Source organism: Rhipicephalus microplus, chromosome 2 (genome assembly GCF_043290135.1).
Source record: "Rhipicephalus microplus isolate Deutch F79 chromosome 2, USDA_Rmic, whole genome shotgun sequence".
Lineage (NCBI taxonomy): Eukaryota > Metazoa > Arthropoda > Arachnida > Ixodida > Ixodidae > Rhipicephalus > Rhipicephalus microplus.
In genome coordinates, this window is record NC_134701.1 from 52,487,506 (window position 1) to 52,515,232 (window position 27,727).

The 27,727-nt window shown below is 44.9% G+C and overlaps 1 protein-coding gene across 9 annotated transcripts in view; it reads left to right on the forward strand.

The window, feature by feature from the left end:
* Positions 1 to 1,769: 1,769 nt before the first annotated feature.
* The window catches only part of LOC119170885 (uncharacterized), a 60,467-nt gene continuing 34,509 nt past the window's right edge, over positions 1,770 to 27,727 (forward strand). For 6 of the 9 annotated variants that reach the window (XR_012893653.1, XR_012893655.1, XR_012893656.1 and 3 more), the window contains exons 1-4: positions 1,770 to 2,516; positions 4,900 to 5,023; positions 15,667 to 15,849; positions 19,568 to 19,743. Coding sequence is in view for 3 of the 9 variants with exons in the window: in XM_075886471.1 (XP_075742586.1) it covers positions 2,462 to 2,516; positions 4,900 to 5,023; positions 15,667 to 15,700 (213 nt within the window). In the remaining 6 variants the exon portion in view is untranslated. The remainder of the gene's footprint in view (positions 2,517 to 4,899; positions 5,024 to 15,666; positions 15,850 to 19,567; positions 19,744 to 27,727) is intronic. The other 3 variants (XR_012893654.1, XM_075886470.1, XM_075886469.1) reach the window with 3 other exon arrangements.

Consider the following 27,727-nt stretch of genomic DNA (forward strand, 5'->3'; position numbering starts at 1 on the left):
GATTCACCGCCCGCAAGTACGAAGACTAGGCAAATGTGTGTACTACCCATCATTCCCATCACGGTGATTCCCATGGTCACTGAACGATCGCAGCGCCAGAGTGCCCTCTACTTAATTTTGACAAACTCTATAGAACTATCGTCTTGCCTTGTGTTGCGACCGGCCGCCTGGGACCGCTCGCCTTCGTACCACTGAGTCACGTGACATAAGTGGCGTGGTTTGCACTCTGGTTAGGGTCGCTAGAATTGCAAGGTGTGAAAACCGGCCGCTCCAAAGTTGTTCCCACTCGCGAGCTTGCAGTGGTGGCGCTGTAGTCGGAGAAGCTGCCAGCTTTCTCCGTTGAAATGAACCAGCGATGGTCGTTTCGAGTTTTTCGCCACTACAAGAGTTTTGTGAAAGTAAATATCAAAGTTAAATTTCACTTAATATGAATACACGCATCTTTCGCTGAACGAACATTTCATTAGAGCGAAGTTTTTGACGGAGCGTCATTCCGACAGCACCACTTTTTATATGCTTAGTGAAACCAAAACGGTTTTATTTTTTATAATATTGAACTACGTCTTAACGGAGTAAAAAAAAAAAAAAAAACACTTGCTCTAGTGGAGCGGGGTATCTTTGACGACGTTAGTTTGCCAACATTACCTTGTGCTACCCGTGATAGATTGTGACGTTTGCAGCTAAATCTGCCTCGACAGTGCGACTTACCGAGTGCAGTGAACGCATTGCTATTTTCTCAATGCTGGAATTGTATTACACTTGAGGCAGTATTTTGAAGTAGAAACTGAGACAACACTTAGTTTTATAGCTACAACAAAATTTATTACAGTAAGTCACTAACGGACATTTTTCTTACGTGACACAGGGCTTCAATCGATTGACTTTTTTTCTCGCTTTTTGCTTGATTCAGACCCTTAAAAAATAACTCTCGTCACGCAAAATCATCTGACCACTGTTTTGTTTAATTATTTGCAATGTTCAACGCAGCCAATTTCTGGAAACTGCCTAGAGATTGTAGAAGACTGGCTACTAAATTCGAATGCAGGCGCACTGTGCTAAACACATGTGTCAACTTGGTTTCCAGGTTTTAGAGACTCTGACGGATACAGAAGTCCCCTTAGATCCTAATCTCTAATCGCCCGCCTTGGCAATCCGTCGAGTCAGTTGGGCAATCCTACAACGTGCTAGGGTTATCGGGTCACTTCTTTGCTGGTACGTTGTCGGATGAAGCAGCATTTCGTCTTTTTTGTTCTTTAGGCAAACTCTTCGATATATGTTTGGGCAGGCTTGGAAATAAGGTGGGTACAGCACCATCTCCTAAACTAGTTTTGTCACGCTGCATTCTTCCTGTCCTTCCACAATATACACGAATTCTCGCGCGCCGAGTCTAAAAACCAAGTGAGAAGACATAGTTTTTAGGTAAATAAATGTATTTATCGAAAAACAATGGCCGAAGTGTTAAGAGTGGCATAGAGTGTTCAATATCTTCACTTGCCGAGGCCTTCCATACATGCACACAAGTATTTTCTGCCCTCAAATAAATTCAAAACATTAACCATGCGTCGAAATGTTTTTCGCTGACGGCGGTATTTTCCTGGAGCGCTTTGTCCGCCCTTGTGATGGTGCGCTCCCTTTTTGCTAACCTGCCTTTCCATGCCAGAGCGCACAAAAAAAAAGGGAAAAAATTTTCAGCGCACCATCTAGATTCCGCGTTGCACGCAGGCAAAAAAAAACAAGTCCGCAGCGTTTTTTTCTTCTTTTTAGGAGCCCTTTAGTCTTTTAAGGGCAAACACAACAAAGTCGTCGCACCTCGTGGAACACAAACAATGCTGAGAAGCACTTGCCGCGAGTGACCAGCAGCCTCCCCCGGCATACACTGCACCTGCACCCGTCTCCGCCGTGCTAGTAGCCACGCTAGCAGCAGCGCCTCCGATCGCCGCGTTAAATCTAGACCTAGCGGAGCTCTCGCGCACCACAGAACCGCTCGGCAAGGGAAACACGGTTACACGGCTCGCTTTTCACACCTTCCCAAATCTAGCCACCGTACTCTGGTTGCTCAGTTTGCTACGTATGCTCACGCCTGTATGTGGCGCAGGCACTGTGGTGATTTTCGTTTCGCGATTAGTAGTTCTGCGCGTGTGAGTCTTCGGCTGGCTGACTGTCTTTCGATTTCTTCTCACCGAAACCGTCGACCGAGCGCGCTGGGCGCTCAGAGAGTAGCAATGGGCAAACACGATCCGGTGCCTTGCTCGGTCGTCGGGTGTAAACCAAGCGACAGAAAAGGCGTCATGACCCGGCATAAGTTGCCCCGAGGTGAAGCCATGCGGTCTGCTTGGCTGAAGCTCATTGGCCTGCCACCCACCGATGCGCGGAAAAACATTCGCGTTTGCGGTCGGCACTTTGCACGTTGTGCCTTCCTTTATGATCCAGAACTGATTAAGGGAATGGGCGTCGGCTGGACATGTTTACGCTTGAAACCAACTGCCCTGCCGACGTTGTTCCTTCCTGCCGGGAAGGTAAACGGCACATTTCACGTTCTTTTGCTATTTCTGTTGCAATTCGATGAAAAGTAGGAACTGTAGTCATAGGTAAGATAATGTAATTTTGCCCAAATTTAGGCACGTATGCCGTAGTATGTGCGGTGATACAGCTGTGCTTAAATGTCGCCCGCTTGAAGGCAACATTATTCGTATTAGTGGAGCAGGTGAAGCTATTCCTGCATGCAGACGTCGGAAGCCCCTAGAGTAGCAGCAGGTACTTAATATACATTTTGAGAAAAATAAAAAAAAGTTTCATTATCATTTGACACTTCATTTTAATTAAACACATTCGAAAGTGTGTAATGTTAAATCATGTTATTTAAGTATATCATGTTGTGTGGTGTTAAATCATGTTACTTCAGGAAAACTGCGAATAAAAGTATGTTAGCATTACGTTTGTTTCCTCTGCTTGTGTGTGGTTCAGTGAACTCTCGCTTGTACAAACACCGGTTTAATGAATGTTTCAGAATAACAAAGTTTTAGAAAATCCCTGGCCGTCTCTTCATGCATTCTATGGAAAAATATTTTACCTTTACCTGCGGACTCGTGCTCACATTTGAGATCACTTAAAGAAGTTTCATGCTCTGTAGCACTTAAATTACCTATCTATCAGCGACGGTGCAAGCAATGCTTGCACATACAGCACTGCCAAGGCAAAGCAGCCGTGGTTCGTGCTCTGTAGCACTTAAATGCCCCCACTATCGGTGACAGTGCAAGCAACGCTTGTACATACAGCACTGCTGAGGCAAAGCGGCTGTGCGGGAGATTAAAATGAACCATGTGTGCTTCAGTATCGGAAGTGCTATTTCTGAATTTTTTTCAGTGTTTGTCCGAAACCGAAAGAAGAGTTCGACAATGAAGTTGTAATGGCAGAGGCAAGTTCAAGTCTTAAATTTGTAGCTGAGGCGGTGGGATACATTTGAAATTTGCAAGACTTCATGTCACAGCCACGAACTGCGAAAAACGTAGACTCTCTGTACAGCTTCGTCTTTTTTCCCACTTTAAGAGTGCTAGTCCAAATGAAAATAGCAAAAATCCTTTCAAAATATATTGCATTTCACTGGCTTGATTTCTGCTGTGCCCCATGCTGTTCTGCATTCTAGAGAACAATCGGTTATGTGAACTATTTCCACACGTCCCTTGAGGTTCACTCAATGGAGAGTTCATGAGAGTTGCAATATGGGCTTGTTGGTTATGCATTTGAAAGGATGTGATGTAGTGCAAAGCAAAACACAATTATTATTATTATTATTATTATCATTATTAGATTTGCATACACAAGGACACAGAGAAAAGTGGGAGAGAGCAAGCTGGAAACTGCCACCTTGAGGGACACAACGCCTGCTCACTCTTTCGGGAGGAGGGAAGAAACAGAGGAAACAAAGATTATAGGGGAGAAAGAGGAAAGAAGATGGGGAAGGGAAAAAAATGACGAAGACTTGGCACATATAGAAACCACACATAGCATCCACATGTGTCTTCTGGTGTCTGGGTTTCCCTTTGCGCAACATCAAATTCTTTCAAAGGAGACAGTGTTTTTTTAGCTAATTTGCAATTGTGTGATTTCAATAATCAGAACTGCATGATGTGTTTAATGAACTCTAGAAATTAAAATTGCAGAGATTCAATTTTTTTCATCACATGTGAAACAAGGTATATTGCTGGGATAGTTCACGACATGTTACATTGTATAAAGCCATAGCAAAGATTTTATCGAAGGGGGGTGGCCTGACTCTCTATATACACACGTTTTTTTGTGTAAGTAAAATGTTCACACATAAAGTAACGATAACAGAGGGATTGAAGAGCTGTAGTGATGGCTGTATTGTCATGCTGGTGTTTAAAAATCAGCAGTTTGAAGTCGACAGCTGAGTATAGTGGGCTTGCTCAATAAAACAAGCAGCGTTCTGCAGTTAATTTTTCATTGCAGTGAGATGTGACAATGTTTTAGCAGTGGTCTTCCATGTTACATTGGCATATACTCTCATAGCATGCCACTTATCGTTAGGGCACCAGTTAAGCTGCATCTTGTGACACATGGGCTGGCAGTTCATACAAAGGGAGTAGGACATTCTCAGAAACTCTGAAAAGTGTGGGATTGGGAGTGATAGTACTATTACGAATCTTTAACAGTGCAAAAGATGCAAAGAGATACAAAAAAGGACACAGTGTCCTCTTTTGTCCTCTCATGTCTTTTGCGCGGACATTAATCCGTGAACGAAAACTCAGTGTTAGGGCCTGTCAGTTACAACCATATGCAGCTGGCATGAAAGCTTAAGACCCATTCTTTGAGTTTTTTTTGATTCGATGCTAAATCTCAATTAAAGCTGTGTGCAGTTCTAAGTGTACAATTTTATAGGGTCAGATATGCAGATGCAGACGGCCTGCTGCTGTGTACGCTGTTGGAACTCAAAAGGCGGCCGTTACTACCTCGGCTGCTGCTACGGAAACCTCACACAAGAAGGGGCAGAACAGAAATACTGGTAAGTCTGCACTGCCATGCATGGATGTTTTTAATGAGCACTTGTATTTCCTCTCTCATTTTATCTATCTACTTTTCTCCTCCATTTACATCGAATTTCCTGGTTAATCTTGTGTAAGGGAGTTCACTAGGTATATTAGATGAAGTTACAGTCTGACTGTGCAGGTGCATAGGATGACAACATTCCTACTAACCAAATGTGGGACACACCGATAAGCAGGGTGGAGGAGGAGGGGCAGCACGATGAGAAGCGAAGTTTGATAATTTCTTTTACATCTTCTTGAGGGACGTTTTCTGTGGCTTTATATTGTCGCATATGAAACAGGGAAATGAACTAATAGATAAGCTTAAGTACATCTACTATGTGTAAAAAACTATTTCATGCATTATGGTAACATGCTCTCACATGAAGCAGACATTGGCGTCCACATAAAAGTTTGGCCACTACAACAATAGTCACTTAGAAAGCAGCTGTAGTCCAGTTCCCACGTTCTTGAACGTTCTTGAATTTTCTTGAACTTTCTTGAAATGCTTTCATTTTTTTCCTTGTTAGACTTAACTGCTTATATGGCTTGATATGATTGTATGAACTGGTAGGACTCCTGGCTGATTTGCTTCTAACTTGTCTCGACACATATTTTGGCCTCGATCAGGTCTACGCTGCATTGGCTTCACTTACTGCTCCTGGCTCTTGCTATAAGTAAAAATGGTGGCTGTGTAAAGGCAATAGTCAGTGGAAGGCTCAGCACAACCAACAGTGTTACAGTTAGAAGCCCTCGTTGCTGCCATGCACAGTATGGCCAATTTACTTTTTCAGACGCCTACAGTGCTTGCATCTAATGCTGATGCAGTGAAGCTCAAGGTGCTGCCAGACGGCAAGAATAATGTGTCAGAAGTGGGATACTTTTTTAGATTTTCTTATCTCTTTCAGGATAAGCGAAATAACATTTAGTGCGGGACAGTCCAGTGAATTGTGAAGCGGCTGGTCACATCTAATACTGCTGGCATATTACACCTCAGATACTGCAGTGTCCCCTTGTTTGGCCTCTTTTTCTGCCAAATAAGAGTTTTTACTTACTGTGTGAACATCGCTTTTTCTCTATTTCTTGGTCTTCATCCTTAGGAGACGGTGCGCTGTAATTAAATCATTAGAGTTTGCACCAGATCTGAATAAATCTTCCTGTGTTTTCAAGTAGTTCATGCAAGGGAGTGAAATGCCAGCCCTGCATGGAACACACTGCTCAGTTGCAGCGATGCGAGAGGAGAGGTCTTTCTAGAGCATTGTCCGGGGGTGACTATGACAAGTTCAGTTCATAAGCAACTTTTCTTGATATTATTGTGGAAGCAACAGATCTGAAGCTCATGTTCGGTACTGAACCAGGAAATGGCACTGAAGTTTACTCATAATCTTTTCTTTGGCCTTGCTGAAATAAGTGTTGCTTTATTTACTCTCAGGCTCAAACTATTGCGAGAAGAATATAACTTACCTCAAATCATACTGATGACTGGGCGAGTTGGTGCAGGGTAAAGTGATATTGCTTTAGCGCAGCTCGGTTTGAGCGTGAAGAAAAGATGCTATACAGTCAAGAAGGGGAAAAAACAGACGACTGTGTGAGTGCTGCACGCTGTGTGTTTTTTTTGCCTTCTTGACTGTATAGCATCTTTTCTTCACGCTTAAACCGAGCTGCCTTAAAGCAATATCACTTAGCACTCACACTGTTGTCTGTCTTTTCCCATTCTTGACTGTATAGCATCTTTTCTTCGCACTCTAACCGTGCTGCGCTATAGCAATATCACTGGATTGAGGCATACGTTTTACACAGTATTGTCACAGACCTGAAAAATGCATTTTGCAGTGACTCTGGCATCCTCGTCTGCAATCGTCTGCTCCACATTATAAACATGACTAACGAGCTTTACTCCTTTAGTTAGATTCACTTTTCAGAAGTGCTTGTTCAGCTAAGAAATTTTTCGAAGCCACAATACCTGCGGTATGTGTAAGGTGACTTGTATCTCGAACGTACTGCGCGCGCTCTACATGAGTACATAAGCAAGTGGCAGTGTGTTGGTGGGAAGGAAAAACGCGCGAAATGCATTCTTGATTTCTATTTTTCTACCAGAAATGGCGCTGCCTGTCGAGAGAGTCAGCGCCACCATGTGTTGCTTTGCCTCCCTATGAGTGGGTGGTTTAATGTTTCTCATCCACTACAAAATGCTGAGCCATAATTCTTTTTCATCAGCCACATGCAGCATCACCTATAAAATCCTACATGTGTGTATCAGGTGCCTCGCTTATCTGCAGAAAAACAAATAATGGTGTATTGAGCCAGTCGGCTTTTCCACGAGCTATTCGTCTGTGGAATGATTTGCCAGATGATCTTGTGTCAGAGCAAGACGACACAAAGTTCTGTCATACCCTTAAAAAGCACTTATGCACCGAAAACTGCTGTATCGCGTCTTCATAATCATCAGGGCCTATAGGACTGTTGCCGGTAGGTTTTTTTTATCCTCCTTTCTCCTGGTTTTTTTTCCCAATCTGTAATTTTATTTACAGTGAACTCTTTTGTCAGTGTTTTTTTTTTCCACTATTGCTAGGTTGTAGTTACTGTCAAAATATTTTTATGTATTTTACCTTCACCCCTCCACATATTGTAACTCACTTTTCTAGTATGTATTGTGCTTACATGTTCATAAGTTAAATTCCATTTTCTATTGTAATCAATATTTGCCTATCTGTATATTGTTACACAACATCATCAACGAGAGCATCAGGTAGATGACGAAGACGATGAAAGCGACCGTGCTCCTGTTGTTGTTGCTGTTGTACCTTCATCTTGGCTGCAGCTGCCTTTGGCTCTCGCTGTATATTTTGTAAATATATTTATTTCATTCATTCTCTCACCCCCGTGACATTTGGTGGAGGTGCGGGGTACAACACGATATAACAGAGCTCCGCAGTGGCCGACGCTTGGATTTTAACACCATGGCAAACCAGGGACCCGCTCCCGCCGAGGCTACTACAACAACTGTTGTCCTTCCGCAGCTAATAGATCCTGGCACGTTCTGTGGCACTGATGATGTCGACATTTAAGAATGGTTGCTGTTGTACGAACGTACAAGTAACAATTACCGCTGGGATCAAACTCTTATGTTAGCCAACATTCCGTTCTACTTGAAAGGAACAGCAAAAGTGTGGTTAAAGAACCACGAAGATGAAATTGGAAGTTGCGATGCGTGCAAAGAAAAGATGTGCGCCCTTTTCGGCAAGTTTGGGGCTAGAAAGGCAACGACCAAAAAGGAGTTGGCATCTCGTGCGCAAACGTTAGTAGAGTCCTACGTGACTTACATACAGGACGTGCTCGCCCTTTGCCGAAAAGCAGACAATAGCATAGAAGAAACTGAGAAAGTAGCCCACATATTGAAAGGCATTGCAGATGATGTGTTCAACCTTCTCATATGCAAGGACTGCAACACGGTCGATGCCATCATCAAGGAGTGCCAGCGTTTTGAGGCCGCGAAAAGTCGACGTATCGCCCATAACTTCGTTCGACTACCAAACACAGCAGCAACCTGGTCATGCGAAGACGGGCCTGCACTACAGACGCCGTTAACTGCAGAGCACGTGACCAAGATCATCAGACGTGAACTTGAAGCTCTGTCTCCTGCATCCGTGGGCTCCCATGCCTGTGACTCTAGCCCTCAGATGGTGCCACTGGTACATGCCATTGTGCGACAAGAGCTTTCCAATGCTGAACTGGCCTCCGAGTGCACTACAGCTCCCTCTCAGCCGATCGACCGTCGTCAACCCCCTGTTTCGTATGCCCAAAGCCAAAACCTTCTGGCGCGCCCTCGCAATCCATCCGAGTGGAGGACTGCTGACGATCGCCCGATTTGTTTCAACTGCCACCGTATCGGACACGTGGCCCACCATTGTAACACTCAGTGGTATTGGCATCAGGCATCCTATGGGTACACCCATCGGCTAGAGAGGGATCATGGACGCTTTCAAACTTACCGGGAGTCACCTCAGGCCACCATTGAAGACGGTCCTTGAAGACGGTCCTTTTGTGCCGCCATATCGTCATCGCTCTCCATCTCCGCATGCTCACCAGTCTTGTTCACCGCTCTCCCGCCGTCTCGCTCGCCCCAGTTTCGCCGACCAATGTCGCCGACTGACCACCTGCCGTGGGAAAACTAGATGATGCAGCTCCCGGAGGTGATGCTGCATCGACCACTTGCCTGCCAAATCCTCTGACTATGCTGCTGACTCGACGCAACCTTATTGACGTTGAAGTAGATGACACGCCCGTTGTTGCCTTTGTGGACACAGGGGCTCACATATCAGTGATGAATTCAGAACTTCGTTGCCACCTTAGGAAAGTTTTAATGCCACCCACAGTACCACTCATCCAGGTCGCCAACGGTGGCACGTTTCCCACGCTTGGAATGTGCTCCGCGCGTATAAGTGTTGCTGATCGCTTCACGACAGTGCTATTTGCTGTGCTCGAGAAATGTTCCCATGAACTTATCCTCGGCATGGACTTTTTATCCGCCCACTCTGTCCTTATTGGTTGTAGAACTGGCATGCTTCAACTTGATTTACCGTGCTACCATGACGACCCAACACCAGCTCAACCATGTCTATGTTATGCAGATCACGTTCGCCTAGCTCCTCAAGCCATTACTTACGTGAACCTGAGATCTGCCCCTGTTCCCGATGGTGACTACATGTTGACACCTATTGCTGACGTTCTGCTGGCCAAAAATGTTGCCGTGCCTCACACACGTTTGACAGTCACGGTAAATGCAGCATCCTTTCCGATCCTAAACGTCAGCTGGTACGCTCAAGTTATCCCAGACAGTATGACTTTGGCAAAAGTTTCTTCTATAGATGCTGCCATTTCCGCGTTCTTTGCCGAATCTTCTTCGTCCTCTCCTTCGTTCTGCTCCTCGAAGAGTGCAGCGTATGCCACCATCGACAAGATGATCACCCCTGACCTTTTTCCAGCACAGAAAGTTGATATCCGGCACCTGCTGAAATCCTACCGTGACATCTTTGATTTTGATAACCACCCTTTGGGTCAGACATCCTTCGTAACTCATAGGATTAACACTGGAGACACCAGCCCATCCGACGACGTCCTTATCACGTGTCTAATGCTCAGCGACAAGTTATCCAGAACGAAGTTGAAGAAATGCTCACAAAAGACGTCATCGAACCTTCCTGCACTCCATGGGCATCGCCGGTCGTGCTAGTCAAGAAGAAGGATGGCAGCTGACGCTTCTGCGTAGACTACCGTCACTTAAACAAAGTAACACATTAAGGACGTGTATCCACTGCCACGGATTGACGATGCTTTCGACTGCCTACATGGGTCTGCCTTCTTTTCATCTATCGACTTATGATCAGGATACTGGCAGATTTCTGTCGATCATCGAGACCATGAGAAAACCGCATTCATTACACCGGATGGACTTTTCCAGTTCAAGGTTATGCCATTCGGATTGTGTAATGCCCCAGCTTCATTTGAAGAGATGATGGACTCTCTCCTGGGTGGATAAAAATGGTCCACGTGCCTGTGCTATCTTGATGACGTCATCATATTTTCACCTACATTTGAAAGCCACCTTGGCCGCCTATCGGCTTTTCTTGAGGTTTTCCGGACAGCAGGACTTCAGCTCAACTCTTTCAAATGTCGCTTTGGCCGTCGGGAAATCACTGTGCTGGGCCACCTTGTCAGTGCTCAAGGCGTGCAACCTGATCCTGACAAAATTCGAGTTGTCAAAGATTTTCCCATACCACGTTCTGCAAAAGATGTACAGAGTTTTATCGACCTTTGTTCTTACTTTCGACGTTTTGTGAAGAATTTTGCTGACATTGCCCAACCACTTACGGAACTACTGAAGAAGGACATGCCTTTTTATTGGGGCACTGACCAAGCAACTGCCTTCAGCACACTTACAACATTACTTACTTCTCCACCCATCTTGGCCCATTTCGACCCGTCAACTCCATACTGAAGTTTGTACCGATGCCAGCGAACATGGAATCAGTGCTATTCTCGCCCAGTGGCAATGAGGACAAGATCGCGTCATCGCTTATGCCAGTCACCTCCTTTCTCCTTCGGAGAGCAAGTTTTCCATTACAGAGTGTGAGTGCCTCGCACTAGTGTGGACAGTCGGAAAATTTCGACCATACTTGTTTGGCCGCATCTTTTCGGTAATTACAGGTCACCATGCCTTGTGCTGGCTGTCGTCCAACTGGACAACTTGGCCACTGGGCCTTGAAACTACAAGAATACAGCTTTGACGTGGCATACAAATCAGGTCTAATGCACCAGGATGCCGACTGTCTATCCCGTCACCCCATAGACCCCCTGTCCTTTCAGCACATGATTCTGAACCTTGTGTCTTTGCCATGTCGGCTTTCACCAACATATGCAAGGAACAGCTCAGCGATGTCCACTTGCGGTCTGTCATGCAGAGTCTACGTTTGCCCCACGTAGACCCATCGCTACACTTGTTCGTTCTACGCAATGGCATTCTTTAGCGGCGCAATACCAGCGCCGAGGGACCAGAGCTACTACTTGTAGTTCCTGTGACACTCCGTTCCGCTGTTTTTGAACAGCTTCACGACGCCCCAACTGCTGGACATCTCAGGGTCACGCACAGCGTGCGGCGTAGATTCTTCTGGCCAGGCCTTTACCGTTCTGTGGGCCGATACGTTGCTGCTTGTGAGTCCTGCAGCGCTCCAAACATTCCACCTTGCCACCAGCTGGCCCGCTCCAACTAATAGACATACCCACCGTTCCCTTCTATTGCGTCGGTCTTGATCTCGTTGGACCATTTCCTACTTCTCTCACTGGAAACAAGTGGGTAGCTGTAGCCACTGATTACGTGACAAGCTGTGCCACTGGCGTCGCGGACTTCTTGCTTCATGATGTAATTCTTCATCATGGCGCTCCTCGACAGCTGCTGACCGATCGTGGTCACTCATTTCTTTCAAAAGTAGTAAGTAACATCCTTCGCTCGTGTTCGACGCGTCACAAGCTCACTACGGCCTATCACCCACAAACGAATGGTCTTACCGAGCGCCTAAATTAAACCTTGACAACAATGCTCTCCATGTACGTTTCCAAAGATTACCTTGGTTGGGATGGTACTTTGCCTTTTGTGACATTCGCATACAATTCGTCATGCCACGACACTGCCGGCTTCTCCCCCTTACATTTATTGTTTGGCCGCCATCCAGCGTTACCCTTCAAGACTCTTCTCCCATCAACTACACAAGCGGTTACAGACTACGCCCGGGGTGCCACTGCTCGGGCTCAAGTGGCCCGCCAAATTGCACAGGAACGCCTTCTTGGCTCACAGCTCTCTCAGAAGGCGCGCTACGATAGCCATCACAGAGAAGTTTCCTACTCTCCAGGTTCATTGGTCTTCCTGTGGACACCATGCCACCACGTTGGCCTATCTTTGAAGCTCCTGTTTCGCTACTCGGGGCCTTACAAGGTTTTGCGCCGGCTTATCGAGGTCACATACGAGATCGCTCCGTTGGACAGTCAGTCGTCGTTGCCCGCACCCTCCACTGACGTCGTCCACGTGACCCGCCTGAAACCATGCATCTCCGCACATGATCCTACTCTCCTTTAGGTGCCGAGACAGCGCTGCCAGCGGCGGGGGGTTATATGTTACACGACATCGGCAACGAGAGAGCATCAGGTAGACGACGAAGACAATGAAAGCGACTGCCCTTGTGTTGTTGTTGCTGTTGTACCTCCATCTTGGCTGCAGCTGCCTCTGACTCTCTGTGTATATTTTGTAGATATATTTATTTCATTCATTCTCTTACCCCTTGAATATATATGTATATATATATATATATATATATATATATATATATATATATATATATATATATAAATAAACATATTATCTGTGCCACCCCCTTACACAATGCCTCTCGACGGCTTTGTAAGGTACTGTAAATAAAGAAATATCCTATATTTATAAAGTTTCTTTATGGTGTTGTCAATACCTTGCTTTTCTTCAAACAGCTTGCCCCTCTTAAGCTGTGCTCAGAACTTGCATCAGATAATACCATAAAGGTGAAACCCCAAAGCGCAAAAATGCACGTAACAGCGACGATCGATGTGACATAGACCGTCTTCGCATGAAGAGTCGCTTGTGCAGGTCAACCTTATTCACACGACGGCTTCGGCAAGTCAGCTCCACAGTTGCTGGCATGCGACCATCTACTCGTACCAAAAATGCCATGTAGTCAGCGGTATGAAATGTAAAAATGAAATTCGTTGATTCATAAAAAAATGAGAGGTGTTTCTTATTGACTTGCAGCGCTTTTTTTTATGTGCATGTCCATAAACATTACTTTATTTCTTCGTGCACTCAAGACTTGGCAGAGAGGAGGTCGTGGTTATGCGGCATGTGGAGACAACCGTCAGTGCGCCACTGATGTACATCCTGTACTTTGCTATTGGCTGCTTGAGCACAGCATTTCGAGGTATGCGTGGCAGTTTCCAAATCTGAAAAACTGGGTGATCACATGTAAACGGACAAGTGGTACATAGTGCAAACTTCCTGCTCTCTGCTTGTCACTGTCATGCGCATTTTCGAGCTTATGAAGTTTGACCTTAATTATCAGTGAATTTTTCTCATTGTGTGTGATAAAAGTTGTGGACATCGGTGGTTGTGGCAGACAAAGCTGTTTTGATCTCGTAATGGCTCAGCTCAGGCTGTAAAACTGAAAAACAAGCCAGAACTGCATCCCGCAGTGTTGCTGCAAAAGTCTTCACCAGAAGACGCGAGACCTTGGTCACAGAAATATTCTTGTGCTCTGTGGGAAAAAACAGCATGAGCGACAAGCTTGTGGGGATATACCAGTAATTGTTTCACTACATCGCTTCATGAACACAACACAGGGAGTATCACAAGTAGTTATGTTCCATGCAAGAATTTTTCCTTTTTTGGGGAATCTTCGCCTCTCATTTTGAAACAAAAAGAAGAGAGAAATCTTTGTGATACTGCAGGGAATTTAAGTAATGGTTAAATTCTCTTATGACGACCAATAATTAGCGGTCACAGTGCACCTTCATCGGCTATAATCGGTTCTTGCGCATGTACCACGCAAGCATAGCCCTTGAGATGTGTTTCTGATATTTGCGCGGGGCGATTTCTAGTTCATTATTCATGTTAGACTTGATGTCCACCATGTGCAGGGTACTAACAGTATATGAAATAATAAAGTGATGCTTTTGTTGTGTGGCAGTGGAAGATTTCAAAAGTCGCAAGTACGTCAGACATGTATAACTATTGTGTATGTGTGTGTGTGGATGGAGGATGAAATTACCTCTGTTGCGCAGGGAAATGTGCTGGGAGTTTCATCAACGTTTGCAAGGGAAAATCCCCAAAATAGTAAATTTCTATGTCTGAATGGGAATTCTTTGGTGTAGTATGCAACATCACTGATTAGAAGCTAACCTTATTGACTTATCTAAAACAGAGTTTTTAGAAGGCAGGAGAGAGCAAAAGATGGCCAATGTACATGAAATCATTATAATAAGAGACGACAAGAAAATTATTGTGAAGCAACTGATACCAACTTCCAAATTCAGCATTCTGCCACAAAGCATTAAAACTGGCTGTCCAAACTAGCTATGAGAATCAATTCTTTCAATGCCAAAGATTGATTCTCTTAAATGTTTTCTGCTCCATAAATGTCCCTGAATTTCATCTGTCACTTTCATTCAACGAGTTTTTAGATGTTTTATGACTATGCCTGTTCAAGTGCATATTACAGTAGTGAAATCGGCTTCAACAGGAATCGAAGGTTTCTATGTACTTGAAACGAATAAATAGATGTAGCTTGCTGTATACAAACCTCCTAAAAGGTGTTTTATGTACACCATGGTATGTTCTGTAATCACCTATTCAAGTGAAATGTACATTGCTGTAAAGACACACTTCAAGACCATGTGTGCATAAGACCTGCACTAGGAGCAACCTTTTTTTTCGTTAGATTTAAAAAGATTCCCAAATGGTTTTGTACAAGATAATTGTGGCAAGTTTCAAAACTAAGCATATTTTACTGCATGTAGCTTCACCCTATAGAATCGAATCCTGCTACTATTCAAGTTAACTTCAAAATGGTTTCATTTCTTTGAACTGAGAAAGTTACATTTGCGCAAGCCTACTTTTGAACAGAGGCATAACCAGGATTCTGGGTGCATTTGACCACTGTGCAAGCATGTGTTCCCATGCGTGTGTAGATACTCATGAGGGGAACTTGTTCACGACCGCTCTGGGGAGAGCTTCGATTTTTGCAGTTTCATCGCATTAAAAGTACAGCACATGGAAGGGTATATAGCTGTCTGTGATGCCCGCTAAGATAGCGTGCACACCATTGGTCTCCACCTCCCTTTGATCAGAGTTCACAACTGCTCCTTGAGTGACATATCAGTTGCTATAAAGCCTAGATACATACGAAGGACTTAACAGCAGAACATAGTTAATAACGTATAAATGCACTGCTAATCTTACGGCCCATTAACTTTTCAGTGTAACAATAACACGTAATAAAATACGTGTTCTGCAGCTTTCAGCCCATTTACGAGTGGAATTTCTCAGCCACGCAGGCCTACCTCGACGTCGGCGCCTGTAAAGATATGGGCACGCAGACAGACACAAGCACCAGTGATCCAGCATGTCCCCCTTTATTGCAACTATGGAGGTTCTAGCCTGCATGAAGTTCAACAGCAGTGCCACATACAGTGGAAGAACTGTCATATGTTGCTGCTTAATTTGAAAGAGGTAGGTCATAGTTGACTTCACTTAATCTTGCGGTGTTAATGAGACAAAGAGAGCAAAAAAAAAAGTAAGGGGTCATTCCCCTATTGGGAAAATGTAGTTATTACTATCTCATCGTGAAATGCTGCATCCTAACTCTTTTCGTTCCTCCAAACCGAGAATTAGGACCTTCACCCATGTGCTTAGCAGCAAAACATTTCTGTTGGTACAGGCAGAAATGACGGTCATTACAGCAAGTGCGCTATTCACTTTCTTCCAGAAGCTGGTATTAAGCTAATCATGTTATTTTGCATGAGCATGCAAAATAATACGAAATGACAATCTCTCTAAAGTAAAAAAGGCAGATGTGGCATGAAATTTTGTTTTTGTTTCTCACGAGTTTCCTGTTTGTTAACACTTAAACGGACAGTAGACCAGCCCAAAGTTCAAAATCCGTGATCAGGAGATAGCTGCATACTTGTACAGGGATCCCACTTCTGCGCCAAAATGCGCCAAACGATATTTGCTGTGTTAACCTGATAAAATCGACGTAAATTGCGCTAAACTGCGCCAAACCGTCCATCTCAGGGGTCCGCAAGCTGTGGCCCGCGGGCCGCATGCGGTTCGCTGGGCATCTGACAACGTCAGAAATCTTAAAATTGTTAGACTCTGTAATCATGGCAGTATTTAAATAACTATAATTATTGCTTTAATTACCAGAGACAGCAGTGGAGTCTAATAATATAATTTTTTACCTTCCCGCAAACAGACCATTGCCTCTTTGAATAATTGGCCGCCAGTACTTTTGCGGATGAAATTCCTCATCCTGCGGGAGGACCGCAACTAAAGCGCCAATGAGCGCAACTATAGCAGAAGGCTAGAGATATGTCACTGTTAATGATGGCGATTGCAGTGGTGTTGGCTCTGCATCGGTTTACTTGCGTACGCCACCACCATATATATGTACTCTAATCCGAAACGAAAGCCGCTTGCAAACTTACCCGATTGCAGCAAAGATGTAGGAGCAAAACCAACATGCAACAAACACGACATATTGTTTATTGGCATATACCTATGCCAAAGTGCTCCCAATAGTAAGATTACCTGCTCCAAAACTAAAATTCTACTGCTGTAAAATGCTTCTATTAGCAAGATTACCTGTTCCAGAATACTCCAAAGCTAAAATTTGACTGCTCCAAAGTGCTCCAAAACTAGAATTTGACTGCTCCAAAAATTGCTCCAAATCGGCAGTCGCCAGTGGGATCACTGCTTGTACGATTTGAACATACTATTTTAGGAATATTATTGGAGGTGCCGTTCTAAGGAAGAGACAAAGAATAGAACAATAGACCAAACTTTTAAGGCTGCTTCATGTAGTTCATTTTCTCACTCGGCCTCCGCACGCTTTTTCACTGCACGTGTGGGATGTGTGGGATGCTGCGACGATGGAAGGACGCATCCTACATGTAACATAACTGTTTATAAGCGCGGTATCTGGTAGCAGCAGCGCGGCTAGCATGCCGACGCTGCGCTCACATGGTTAATAACAATTCGTCCAAGCTTGGCTGCTTAGGTTTATATAATAGTAACCAGTGATGACGTAAATGTTCGGTTGCGCTGTGGTAGTGCTGTTCCTTATCAGACGCATGTTGCAGCATGCAGCTGAGTCATGCCGGCTGCACCCGCAGTGTGTCGCCACATTACCCCCCCCCCCCACCCTCGCGGAGTTGAGAGCCCTTAAGGTCTGTAGAAATCTGGGAGGCATACCAGACATCCAGAGCATGTCGTGAAAGGAGGGGGCTATGGCATCGGCAGCTGTGGATGGAGCGTCGCTGCCCAGTTCGTTCACAGCGACGTATGTGGACTTGAGCCAGTCAATTGAGGCGCAGACATTGTTCCCGTTCAGGCATAGAGTGAAGTTTTTGTCGTTAGATGGACGTCGTGTAGCTATAGGGTGGGTGAAAAGACCTGCAGATGGTGTCATCGCGGAGAAAAGCATGTGTGCACGATGCTAGCGCTTTAAACACAAAAAATGTTGACTTGATGTGGTGGGCTGCAGGTGACGGGCATAAGGCAGCGATAGTGCATCGGAGCTGGGCGATCAAGTTGGTGGGATTTGACGTCGTAGTGCTGGATGGCAGAAATTCACCTGGGAGACAGAGTAATTCTTGGTAGACAAGCTCTGTTGGTGTAGTGGGGATGTCCGGCTTGACGTTGCCGCGAATACCGAGGATGACAGCTGGAGTGGTCTCGACGCGACCATTGGATTGTCGATGAGACGGTCGTGTCAGTTGTTGGGGAGGAGGTTGTAACGTGCCAAAAAGTTTAGCCGATGATTGGTTCAGCGACGTTGGTGATGATGAAATTTAAACAAAGGTCGTGGCGTAGATTTATGAGCTGGATGTGTAGGTGCAGCGAGTCTTTCATCTTGATTGTGTACTAGTTCGTTGCACTGAGCTCGAAGGATGTCGGCTGGCAAGGACCTTGAAGATGGGCTCATTTGTAGCAGCAGATGTTGGAACCAATCCTAACAAGGAACCGCTGCTTCATAATTTGGTTTGCTTTGTAATTTGGTTCGTGACGGAAATGCGACGGTTGACAACTCGCAGCTGTCTCTACGAGCTGTTATTGGCGTTTCCCTCATGACCAGCGAAGCAGGGGGGTTGACAGTACACAGTTATAGCTTAAGGTTAACGTAATAGCGGATGTTAAGGGAATGGCGTTACCGTGCAGCAAGCGTTTGTTGTAGACAGCATCTTATAGTTTAGCGGGATGGTGTTTACGTGGTTTACGTGCCCCAGCTGGGATGGTGGCGCCACTTATCGAATGGTTAAAGACAGTGAAGAGGAAAATAAAATGAGAATGTTTGCCTATGCCAACGCGTGAAGCATTGTCACAAGTTTATTTTACTAATAATAAAAGCAAATAAATGTGAACGACACACCAAACGCGAAAAAAAATTATGTTGCCGATTTGCTTATATTGTTCTTGTAGTTAGGCCTAGACGCGTTCGAAATAAGAAGCTATCTGAAAAAATATGCCAACTTACCCGTAATACTCTGTCATCGAAGCTAACTGAAGGCAAGCGAAGTCACTTTGAGCAGTCGTTTGCTGCGAACAAGGTGAATTTTTCAACAACTACGCCAAAATTACTTCGAAGTGAACATCCGAGAGTGCCGCCATGTTTACGTACACTTACGCTACCATGGTAACCTTAAATCTGAAAAATAGTGTGCCTATGGTAAGCGGTACATGTAACGTACGTATCTGTGCATGCGCACTTCGATTCCGGTATCACAGTACGCTCGGTATCCCAGTAAGTCCGGTATACTATAACTGTCTATTGTCGGGCTTGCTCCTCAAAGCGTTGATGATAGTAACCACTATTCTTATAAGTACGTTGCGACGGGGCGTTTCGGGGTCACAGGTTTGTGAGTTGTAGTGAGGGCGCATCGTAAGGTGTTCTAGCTGTTGTTGAATATAGCCGAGCTGTCTATTGATTTCGTTTGTGCGGTGCACAGGCTAGATGGTGTTCGATCTGGATGGGGGGCGAGGGCTGTGGCCGAGATGCCTCGATGACGCGGCTGGCAATCTCAGAAACTTGATAGAGAGGTAGCGTATGTAGAAAACAGATCGAAGCTGAAGCTCAGAGGCGAAGAAGAAGAGGTTGGCCAGGGGCATGCATTGTATATTTTTTTAGATGCTCGTTCTGTCAACAAACAAAAACGTATCAAATATGCAGTCTCTCCGGTCCTTCTGAAACATGGTGCCATGACCCGGGATAACTGAGGACAGACACGAAGACTTCAACCCTCATCCAACAACGGGTTGAAGAAAGAAAAAGGGAGTGTCTGGCTCAACAACGAACCGCTGCGGGAAGGACTACGACCGATGACTGTTGGCGACCCACCTACACAGGCAAGAGTTCTTCCAACAAGTTTTAGGCATGAATAGAGAGGTCCTGTCGAAGGAGCCAGACGCTTCGAGCTAATGTGATAACACTTACGAGCGAAATTGATAAGATAGAAGCAGATGCTGAGTGAGCGCAACTAATGATGCTTCTAAACCAGATGAAGAGCGTGTCATAGACCTCAGCAGGTTAACGCACAGATGGAACAGCTCATTGAAGAAGACGACACAAAGGCATAATTTTAAAAAGTCTTGCAGTATGAGATGAAGATCGTCGCCACAACGACAAAAATAAAGGAGCGGTTATGAGACTTGGAACAAGTGACGCAACTGACAGCGAGAATAGTGATTGAACAGGCGAGCTAAGTGAAGGTACTAACCACCTCTCAAAAGACACAGGAGCTTGTTAAGTTGCCACGTCTTGAGATGATCAAGTTTGATGGAGAAAAAAACGGCGTGACCGAGGTTTTGACATCAGTTCGAGACATCGGTGCATAACAGATTGAGCATACCGAAGAGTCAGAAATTTATTTACCTTCTGGCATTTTTCAGTGGAGAAGCTGCATCTCTAGTTGAAGGTTTGCAGTTTCCTGATAAGTATTATGAGCTTGCAGTCGCTCTTCTGAAAGAAACATTCAGACGACAAGATAACTTTAGAAAGACATACATAAAAGAGTTAGCAAACTTGGAACCATTGAAAAGTCCGAAAGATGTAGAGGGATTGAAAAAAACCTTTCCAGAAGTTACAAGTGAACACACAAGCATTGCAGTCGTTAGGAGTGGAAATGGATAAGTGCACCATGGTGATAACTCCTGTTATGAAATCTGCACTACCGGTGGACATGAGGGTTGAGATGAAGATGAAGAAGATAGAGAAAGGGGCCAACAGACTAGCAGTGATGGAGTCGAACTCAACGTCAAGAGAGAGCACACGCAGTTTAAAAGAAATTTTAGAGTTTTAAAAATATATATGCAGCAAGGAAGAAACTGGCAAAGAAAAATTCGTTACCCAGTCACCACACAGCATGAGGCGGACTAGAACATTCATGCTTCAAAGCAACTTGATGAAAAAATGCATCTTCTGTGAGATGACTGGACATCACACAGAAGATTGCAGAAAAAGCATCACGATGGAACAGAAGAAAAGTTTTGCAGCGGGAGTGGAGGTGCTTCAGATGCACTAGACCTCACCACACGGCAAAGATATGCCATGCTAACGTATGCTGCAAGACATGCAAGGGGAGGCACGTGACATCCATGTGCCGACCACGTGCGCCTGCAGGAAAGTCAGCTCAACAAAAAAGCGGCAGCGATGAGCATGTACGTACCAGTGTGCTACCTGACCTGTTAGACACCAACAAGTCCTGTAACATGCATGCACAGCAGTCTGGAGAACGCTAGTGCGTACTACTGCAGACAGCCTTTCCGTGGACGAAGGGAGAAGACTGCGGGTGTTACGCACGGATTCTGCTGGACAATGGTAGCCAGAGGACATTCATCCTCAAAAGACTGTCAAGGAACCTGAGGTTCAAAGTAAAAAGATCCGAAAGGATCACTGTTGGATCGTTTGGAGGAGGAGAGATGGAACCAGACATGAAAGTCATCAAAATCAGCGTGAAAAAGGACCCTGCATCAGAACAAGTCATGATTGAGGTGCTGTTGGCAGAAGTTATATCTTGCGACGTACTACCATTGTCACTGTCGACAATACAGAAAAAAAGCAAAATCAGTAGGAATTTGTTTGGCTGATGACAGCAAGAATATGGGCAATGAAAGCGAAAATATGGAAATTTCAATATTAATTGGAGCAGATTATTACTGGACCGTAGTCACTGGTTGCATTCGCGAGGTTCATCCAAAAGTAATGGTGATAGAAACGGTGTTTGGATGGACGATACGTATAAGGTCCTGTGGAACTTCGTTGTGTACTACTGAAATCATCCACTATTATGGTACTGAAGGTCAGTACGATGTCTGACACGATCGTTGATGAATTGCAAAATTCTGGGACTTGGAAACCATGGGAATCAAGGAGAAATCAGCAACAAAGCTTAGTGATGACTGTGTGCTAGAGTACGTCCGACAAACAATGGAAGAAATGGACAAGGCAGAGTTTGTGCTTATAAAGCCGGAGCAGAAGACGTTAAAAAATGCAGTGACACGAATGTATGACAATTTGAATCTGTACGGCACAAACATCTTCGAAGACAGTCAAGGTGTCCTAAGAGTGAAAGGAAAGCTTCACTGGAGTGATTCGAACTTTGATGAGATGCATCGTATTGTTTTGCCAAGTGAAAGTCACTTGTCAGAACTCTTAGTTCTTAATGCGCATCAAGTGACAATGCACGGTGGCGTTGCGCCAACATTGAAGCACTTAAGAACAAGGTTTTGAATTGTTCGTGGTAGACAAATAGTGAAATATGTTATAAAGAAATGCATCACACGTAGGACGTTGAATTCCAGACCAATGACGCTACAACCTTCACCACTACCGGATGACAAGATAACGCATACGGGGCCGTTCAACATAGTTGGTGTAGACTTCGCTAGACTGCTAAACGCTCGAGAAGAGGGAGGTAGCAATATTGCAAAGTTCTACATTGTGATACAGTTGACTCCTCTTAAACGGAACTCGAAGGGGATCTATAAAACTGTTCCATTTATGAGAAGTTTCATTTAAGCAAAGTACACTTATTTAGTGAGTAAAAACCTTTATTTAAGTTGTTTAAACATCACCTTGTTCATGTAGAGGAGTGAAGGATGGTTTGTTCGGCAAACTTGAGTTGTTTTTTCACAAAGTACGCACCCATGCCTGACAAACTAGCCAGGAATCATGGACAAGCCTCATGCTCAAAATAGCACTGCAAAAGTTCAACAGCTTCTTAGCTTATCTGTCTGGTGGCACCTCTGCACTGGCAATATTGTCATCACATTTATCGCGGGAAGGTTTATCCTCATGTTTCCCTTAGGCAAGGCAATAATTTCCTCGACAATCTGCTCACGACAGGTGCGAATATTTTCATCAACTGATTCGTAGTCCTGCAGCGTGAAAGGGGCAAAGGGCACGACCCCACTGAATACTGCCTCAATGTCGGCATCAGCAGGGCTTTCTTCTTCATCAGGTACTGCTTCTTGCACTTGAAAGCCAGCATAATGAAAGCATCTGTGTATTGTTGTCGCCTTCACTTGCTTCCAGGCACGAGCCAAAATGTAAATGGCTGCCAATAAATCTATGCTGTAGCATTTCCCCCTGTCTGCATTTCCCCCTGTCTGTAGCATTTCCTCCTGTCTGTGATGGAGCAATTGTCTGTGGTAATGAACTTTAATGTTCTGAATAACCCCTTGATCCTTCGGCTGGATCACTGCCATTGCATTGGCTCGCAAGAACTACAGAGTGATGGCTTGGAGTCTTTCAACCTGGCTGTGGGCTGGGCAATTACCCACGATGAAGACAACCTTCCTGTCTTGCCTCAAACTCTTGCATCTTCCTCCTGTAGCTAGCCAGTTTTTGAAAATGGCTATGGTCATTCACGCTCTTCCATTCTCATGGTACGCAACGGGAAGGTGTCGAATGCGTTTGAAACAATGTGGGTGCCTTGATTTTCCTATTACCAACAGCTTCAATTTCTCATCTCGTGCCATGTTTGCACCCACCAGCACAGCGATGCTATCTTTACCGCATTTTCCTTCACCACAGGCTTTGCCATTGAAGGTGAGAGTCTTTCATGGAAGCGCCTTATAAAAAAGGCCCATCTCGTCGACGTTGAAGACGTTTCGTCGCTCAGAGCTCATCAAAATTTGCTCAAACTGCCTCTGTTGCCAGTCGATGCAAATGTCCCTGTTGACTGCAGCACTCCCACTTGAGATTGCTTTGAAGACTAGGTAGGCCATGATGTGTTTTGAAGCGGCTGAGCCGTATGTCACTTAGGACGAAGTTCTCAACACCCATTTGCATAGCGATCTCTTGAGCTTTCTGCCCGATAATCGGTCCGCTTATGGGCAAATTGGAACTCCGTGCATGCTTGAACCACAGAAAAAGAACTTTTTCTAGTTGTTCATAAAGCGTCCTCCGCATCCGCATCTGTTTAGATGTAAAGGTCCCGTTCTTTACAGCGCCTTAAACCTTTAATCCGTCTTTGCAGATCCGCGATAGCGTTGATTTCGGAAGGTTGTATTTTTTTGCCACCTCTGTCTTGGGCAGGCCGCTTCGATCAAGCTCCTGAAGAATTTGCAGCGTTTTTTTTTTTAAGCGAGAGCGTATGGTCCGGCCACTTACTTTACATCGGGCGGAAATAGCACCGTGATCCACTGCACTTAGCAGCACAAATAGGCCTAACACAAAACTGACTCGCTGGCTCGGCTCCCACAGCCACCACAAGCGAGAATGGCTACTGGATTGGCTTGTTTCAAGGTGTTGCCATGGTTGTGAGACTATCTTTATTTTGAGCGACTCTATGCTGTGTTTAGAGTTTGTGCAGTTTAACCGTAGGTGACCAATAAACATTGTTTCGATTAACCGGTTAATTTTACTGTGCAACACGTAGAAATCCAGATATATGAGCCAATTTGGTTCTGTTAATGAGGCATTTTCCTTTAAGCAAGTTTAGTTTATTGGGAGTCCACTGTATTTACGTCTGCAGTAACAACAGCTATACAACTGGACTTGGTCAAGAGGATGTCATCTGAAGCATATATAAAAGCATTCTGAAGATTCGTAGCTAGAAGAGGATCGTGTACAACAATTTGCAGCAACAATGCAAGAGCGTTCAAGAAATCTGAGAAAGAGATAAGGAAGATAATAAAGATGGCAGTTGAAAGGATGCAGCAGTATAACAGTAACCTGAAAGTGAAATTGAAGTTTAATGCAGAGTTCTGTGGTGGGGAGGATTTTATGAAAGACTGATCAGAAGCTTTAAGACGTCCTTGGCGAAGACTATAGGAGCTCAACGTATGGATGAAGAAGTACGAACTATGGTTGTTCAAATGAAAGGAGTAATTAAAACAACCGGCCTCTTATGTGTATGACGATCCTAACGAGCCCCAACCCATCACACCGGTGGGTGTTATAGGAAGCAGGCAAGCAATTAACAAGCAGGCATACGACACACTTGGACAATACAGTTTGCTGAATTACTCGAGTACAAGAAAACAGGCCATGATAACATGGTGGAACAGATGGAAAAGGGAGTACCTGAGGCAGTTTACAACGCGAAATGGCGTCTCCTCCTTCAGAGGTAATACTTTCCTCCATTTTGCGTTGTAGCCTCCATTTTGGGTGCCTCCATTTTCGCGAGAGCCTCCATTTCCCGTTGTAAACCTGTGTGTTCTCACATTCCTGTTAAGCATGTTTTGTCGTACCTGGACAATAATGCGCTGTGTGTTTTGCAGGGAGATAAGGAAGGTGGCTTCGCAGTTTTTTCGCGAATCATGCTTCTTGGAAAAAGCTAATGATGCTATTTCTAAGGTGTTCCATGTAAAAGATGGCGTATCGTTGAACAAAGTAAAAGCAAAGGCTATCCAATTGTGCAAAAACATGAACGTAGTTGGAACTCTAAAAAGTATTAAAAAAAGTAAGAAGAATAGCGTCGATGTATGTTTTAATGCAAAAACTCACAAGGTCAACACTCCTTTTCGAGTAGTAGTCTCGGAAATAGGTACTTGGCAAAAAGAACTCGCTGTTTTTTTGTTAGACAAACTCAATCTTCTCGAAGTCCGAGATCCGTTTTTAGTCAAGAGTTCTGATAGTATTTTAAGGTTCATGGAAGCTCATGAAAATGAAGGGCTAAGAGTCTTCTCAATTGACGTGACAGACCTGTACTATTCCCTCCCCCATCCACAAATACTAAAATGTGTTGGAAATAGCGCTCTGTCTTCTCAGTCTATTCTTTCCTGTGTTCGTTTTTTCACCTCGCGCTACATAAATTTCTTTCAAATGTTTCACCAACAAGCCCACATCGCCACTGTTGTTCAGCTCGGGGATGAAACAATCGTAGTGGGTACGGTGTCCTGTGATGTGTGCCAGGGAAAATTGAGCCACAACTTGGACGAACCATCCTTTGGGCAATTCCGCCTAGAATAGTGGCAGCTTGACAGTGACATGGCAGATGGCCAAGTTGGCAACAGACGCGGTAGCAGCGCCTACGTTGACAGTGACCACCAGAATGGAGTTTCAGGGGGTGTGGCTCAAGCGGGGTGCAGCGGAATCATCGGGCAAATGCGGTCCAGTGGTCATGCGCTGCTGCTGATGCACCTGTTGCTGGACCTGCAGTATGTGCAAATTGTTGTGCTTGCTGGCGCAAAGTGGAGAGGGCTTTCGAGTCTGCCATGGTGGTGTGGTTAGATCGATTTCAGGGTTGCCAGTTGTGGGATGCTGCGTTAATGGAAGGACACAACCCAACATTAAATATAACTTCTGTTTACACAACCCAACATTAAATATAACTTCTGTTTATTAGCGTAGTAGCAGCAGTGTAGCAAGCATGCTGATGCTGTGCTCAAATTGTGAGAATAACGATGGTTCTTCTGAGCTTGGCAGCTTGGGTTTATAGCCATCGATGATGACCTAAACCTTCAGTGGCGCTGCATTGGCGCTGTCCCTTATTGGACGCGTGTTGCAGCATGCGGCCGAGTCACACCAGCTGTGCCGGTTTGTGGACAGTGTGTTGCCACAGGTGTGAAAAGAGAGGGGTGCTTCCTTCACTTCCCTTTCTCACTCCTTTGCTATGCTGTAGAATACCTGCCAGGTCACCCAAATTGTCTGGGAGCTGCCTGAATATAGATGGTTTAGTACGATATTATGATTGGAACAAAAATCTCTCGAAAACCTTCCCATGTTTGGCGAAATCTTTCCTCTAGTCTGACCACATATTGCCGGAGTTGTGTGCGGAAAATCAAGCTAAGGCTACTGCATGACGCCGATTGACATCATGATCAAAGAAGAATCTAGAAAGAGCTGTGTGTTTAGTCAAGCATGAAAGCGAATCTGAAGCTCCTAGTAGTAATTACTACTTATATGCGAACGCAGTGCCGGCATTGCTTTCATGTATGCAAAAGGACATTGCTTACATAGCAGCCTGGGGTAGCACGATTGTGTTGCTAAGATTTGATTTTCTCTGGAGTTTCTCCCACTTTTGCCAGCTTTTGCTGCAGCACCAGGCCGCCTCTATGCGCTCACTTATCTGGAAGTTTCTTTTTCTTTGTTGGCTTCAGCTCTCCGGTGCACAGTGTTGTGTGTCCTCTATGGCCATGGCGCTTAGTAAACAAGACAAGACATATCTCCAAGCCTTTTTAAGGCAGCATACTCCTGAGTTTGGCTGTATTGTGACATCATGGGAAGACGAGCATCATGCATTTTGTGCGGTTTGCAGTTGTGACATCAGCATCTCACACCGCGGAACTAACTTTGCAATACACAAATCGTCGAAGAAGCACGCCAGCAACTTTCAGTGCCAAGAGAAGCAGCAATGTCTGCAACAATTTTTTTTGTGGACTACGCCAACGACGTCATCCGAGCAGAATGCTTGTTCACGGATTTCTTGTTCGAGCACAACATCCCGCTGAGCGCCTCTGAACATGTGAATCCTCTACTGGGGAAAATGGTCCCGAAGTCTGAGGTTGCGAAGCGCATCACATGTTCTAGGTCTAAGACTACATCAATTGTCGACGAAGTGGCTTGCCACACACAGAAGAGCGTGGTGAGCAACCATGAGTACTGTAGATACACTGTCCTCAAAAATGTTCAGTGAATGGCTGAAACTGAGTACAAACAGCTGTTCTTGAACATTTCTGACAGATATATGCTACAGACATTACTGTATGGTTAATACAAGTTTCGGCCACAGGCATGAACTGAGCGTACTTCATCGTTGGGGGCTATCATGATCATCATCGATCGTTGTTGGGGGCTATTATGATGATCATCGAGATCTTGCAGCTGAATTGCATGGGTCTTGGTAATGATGCTAGACTTGCGAGACAGTACGAGAACGTTATA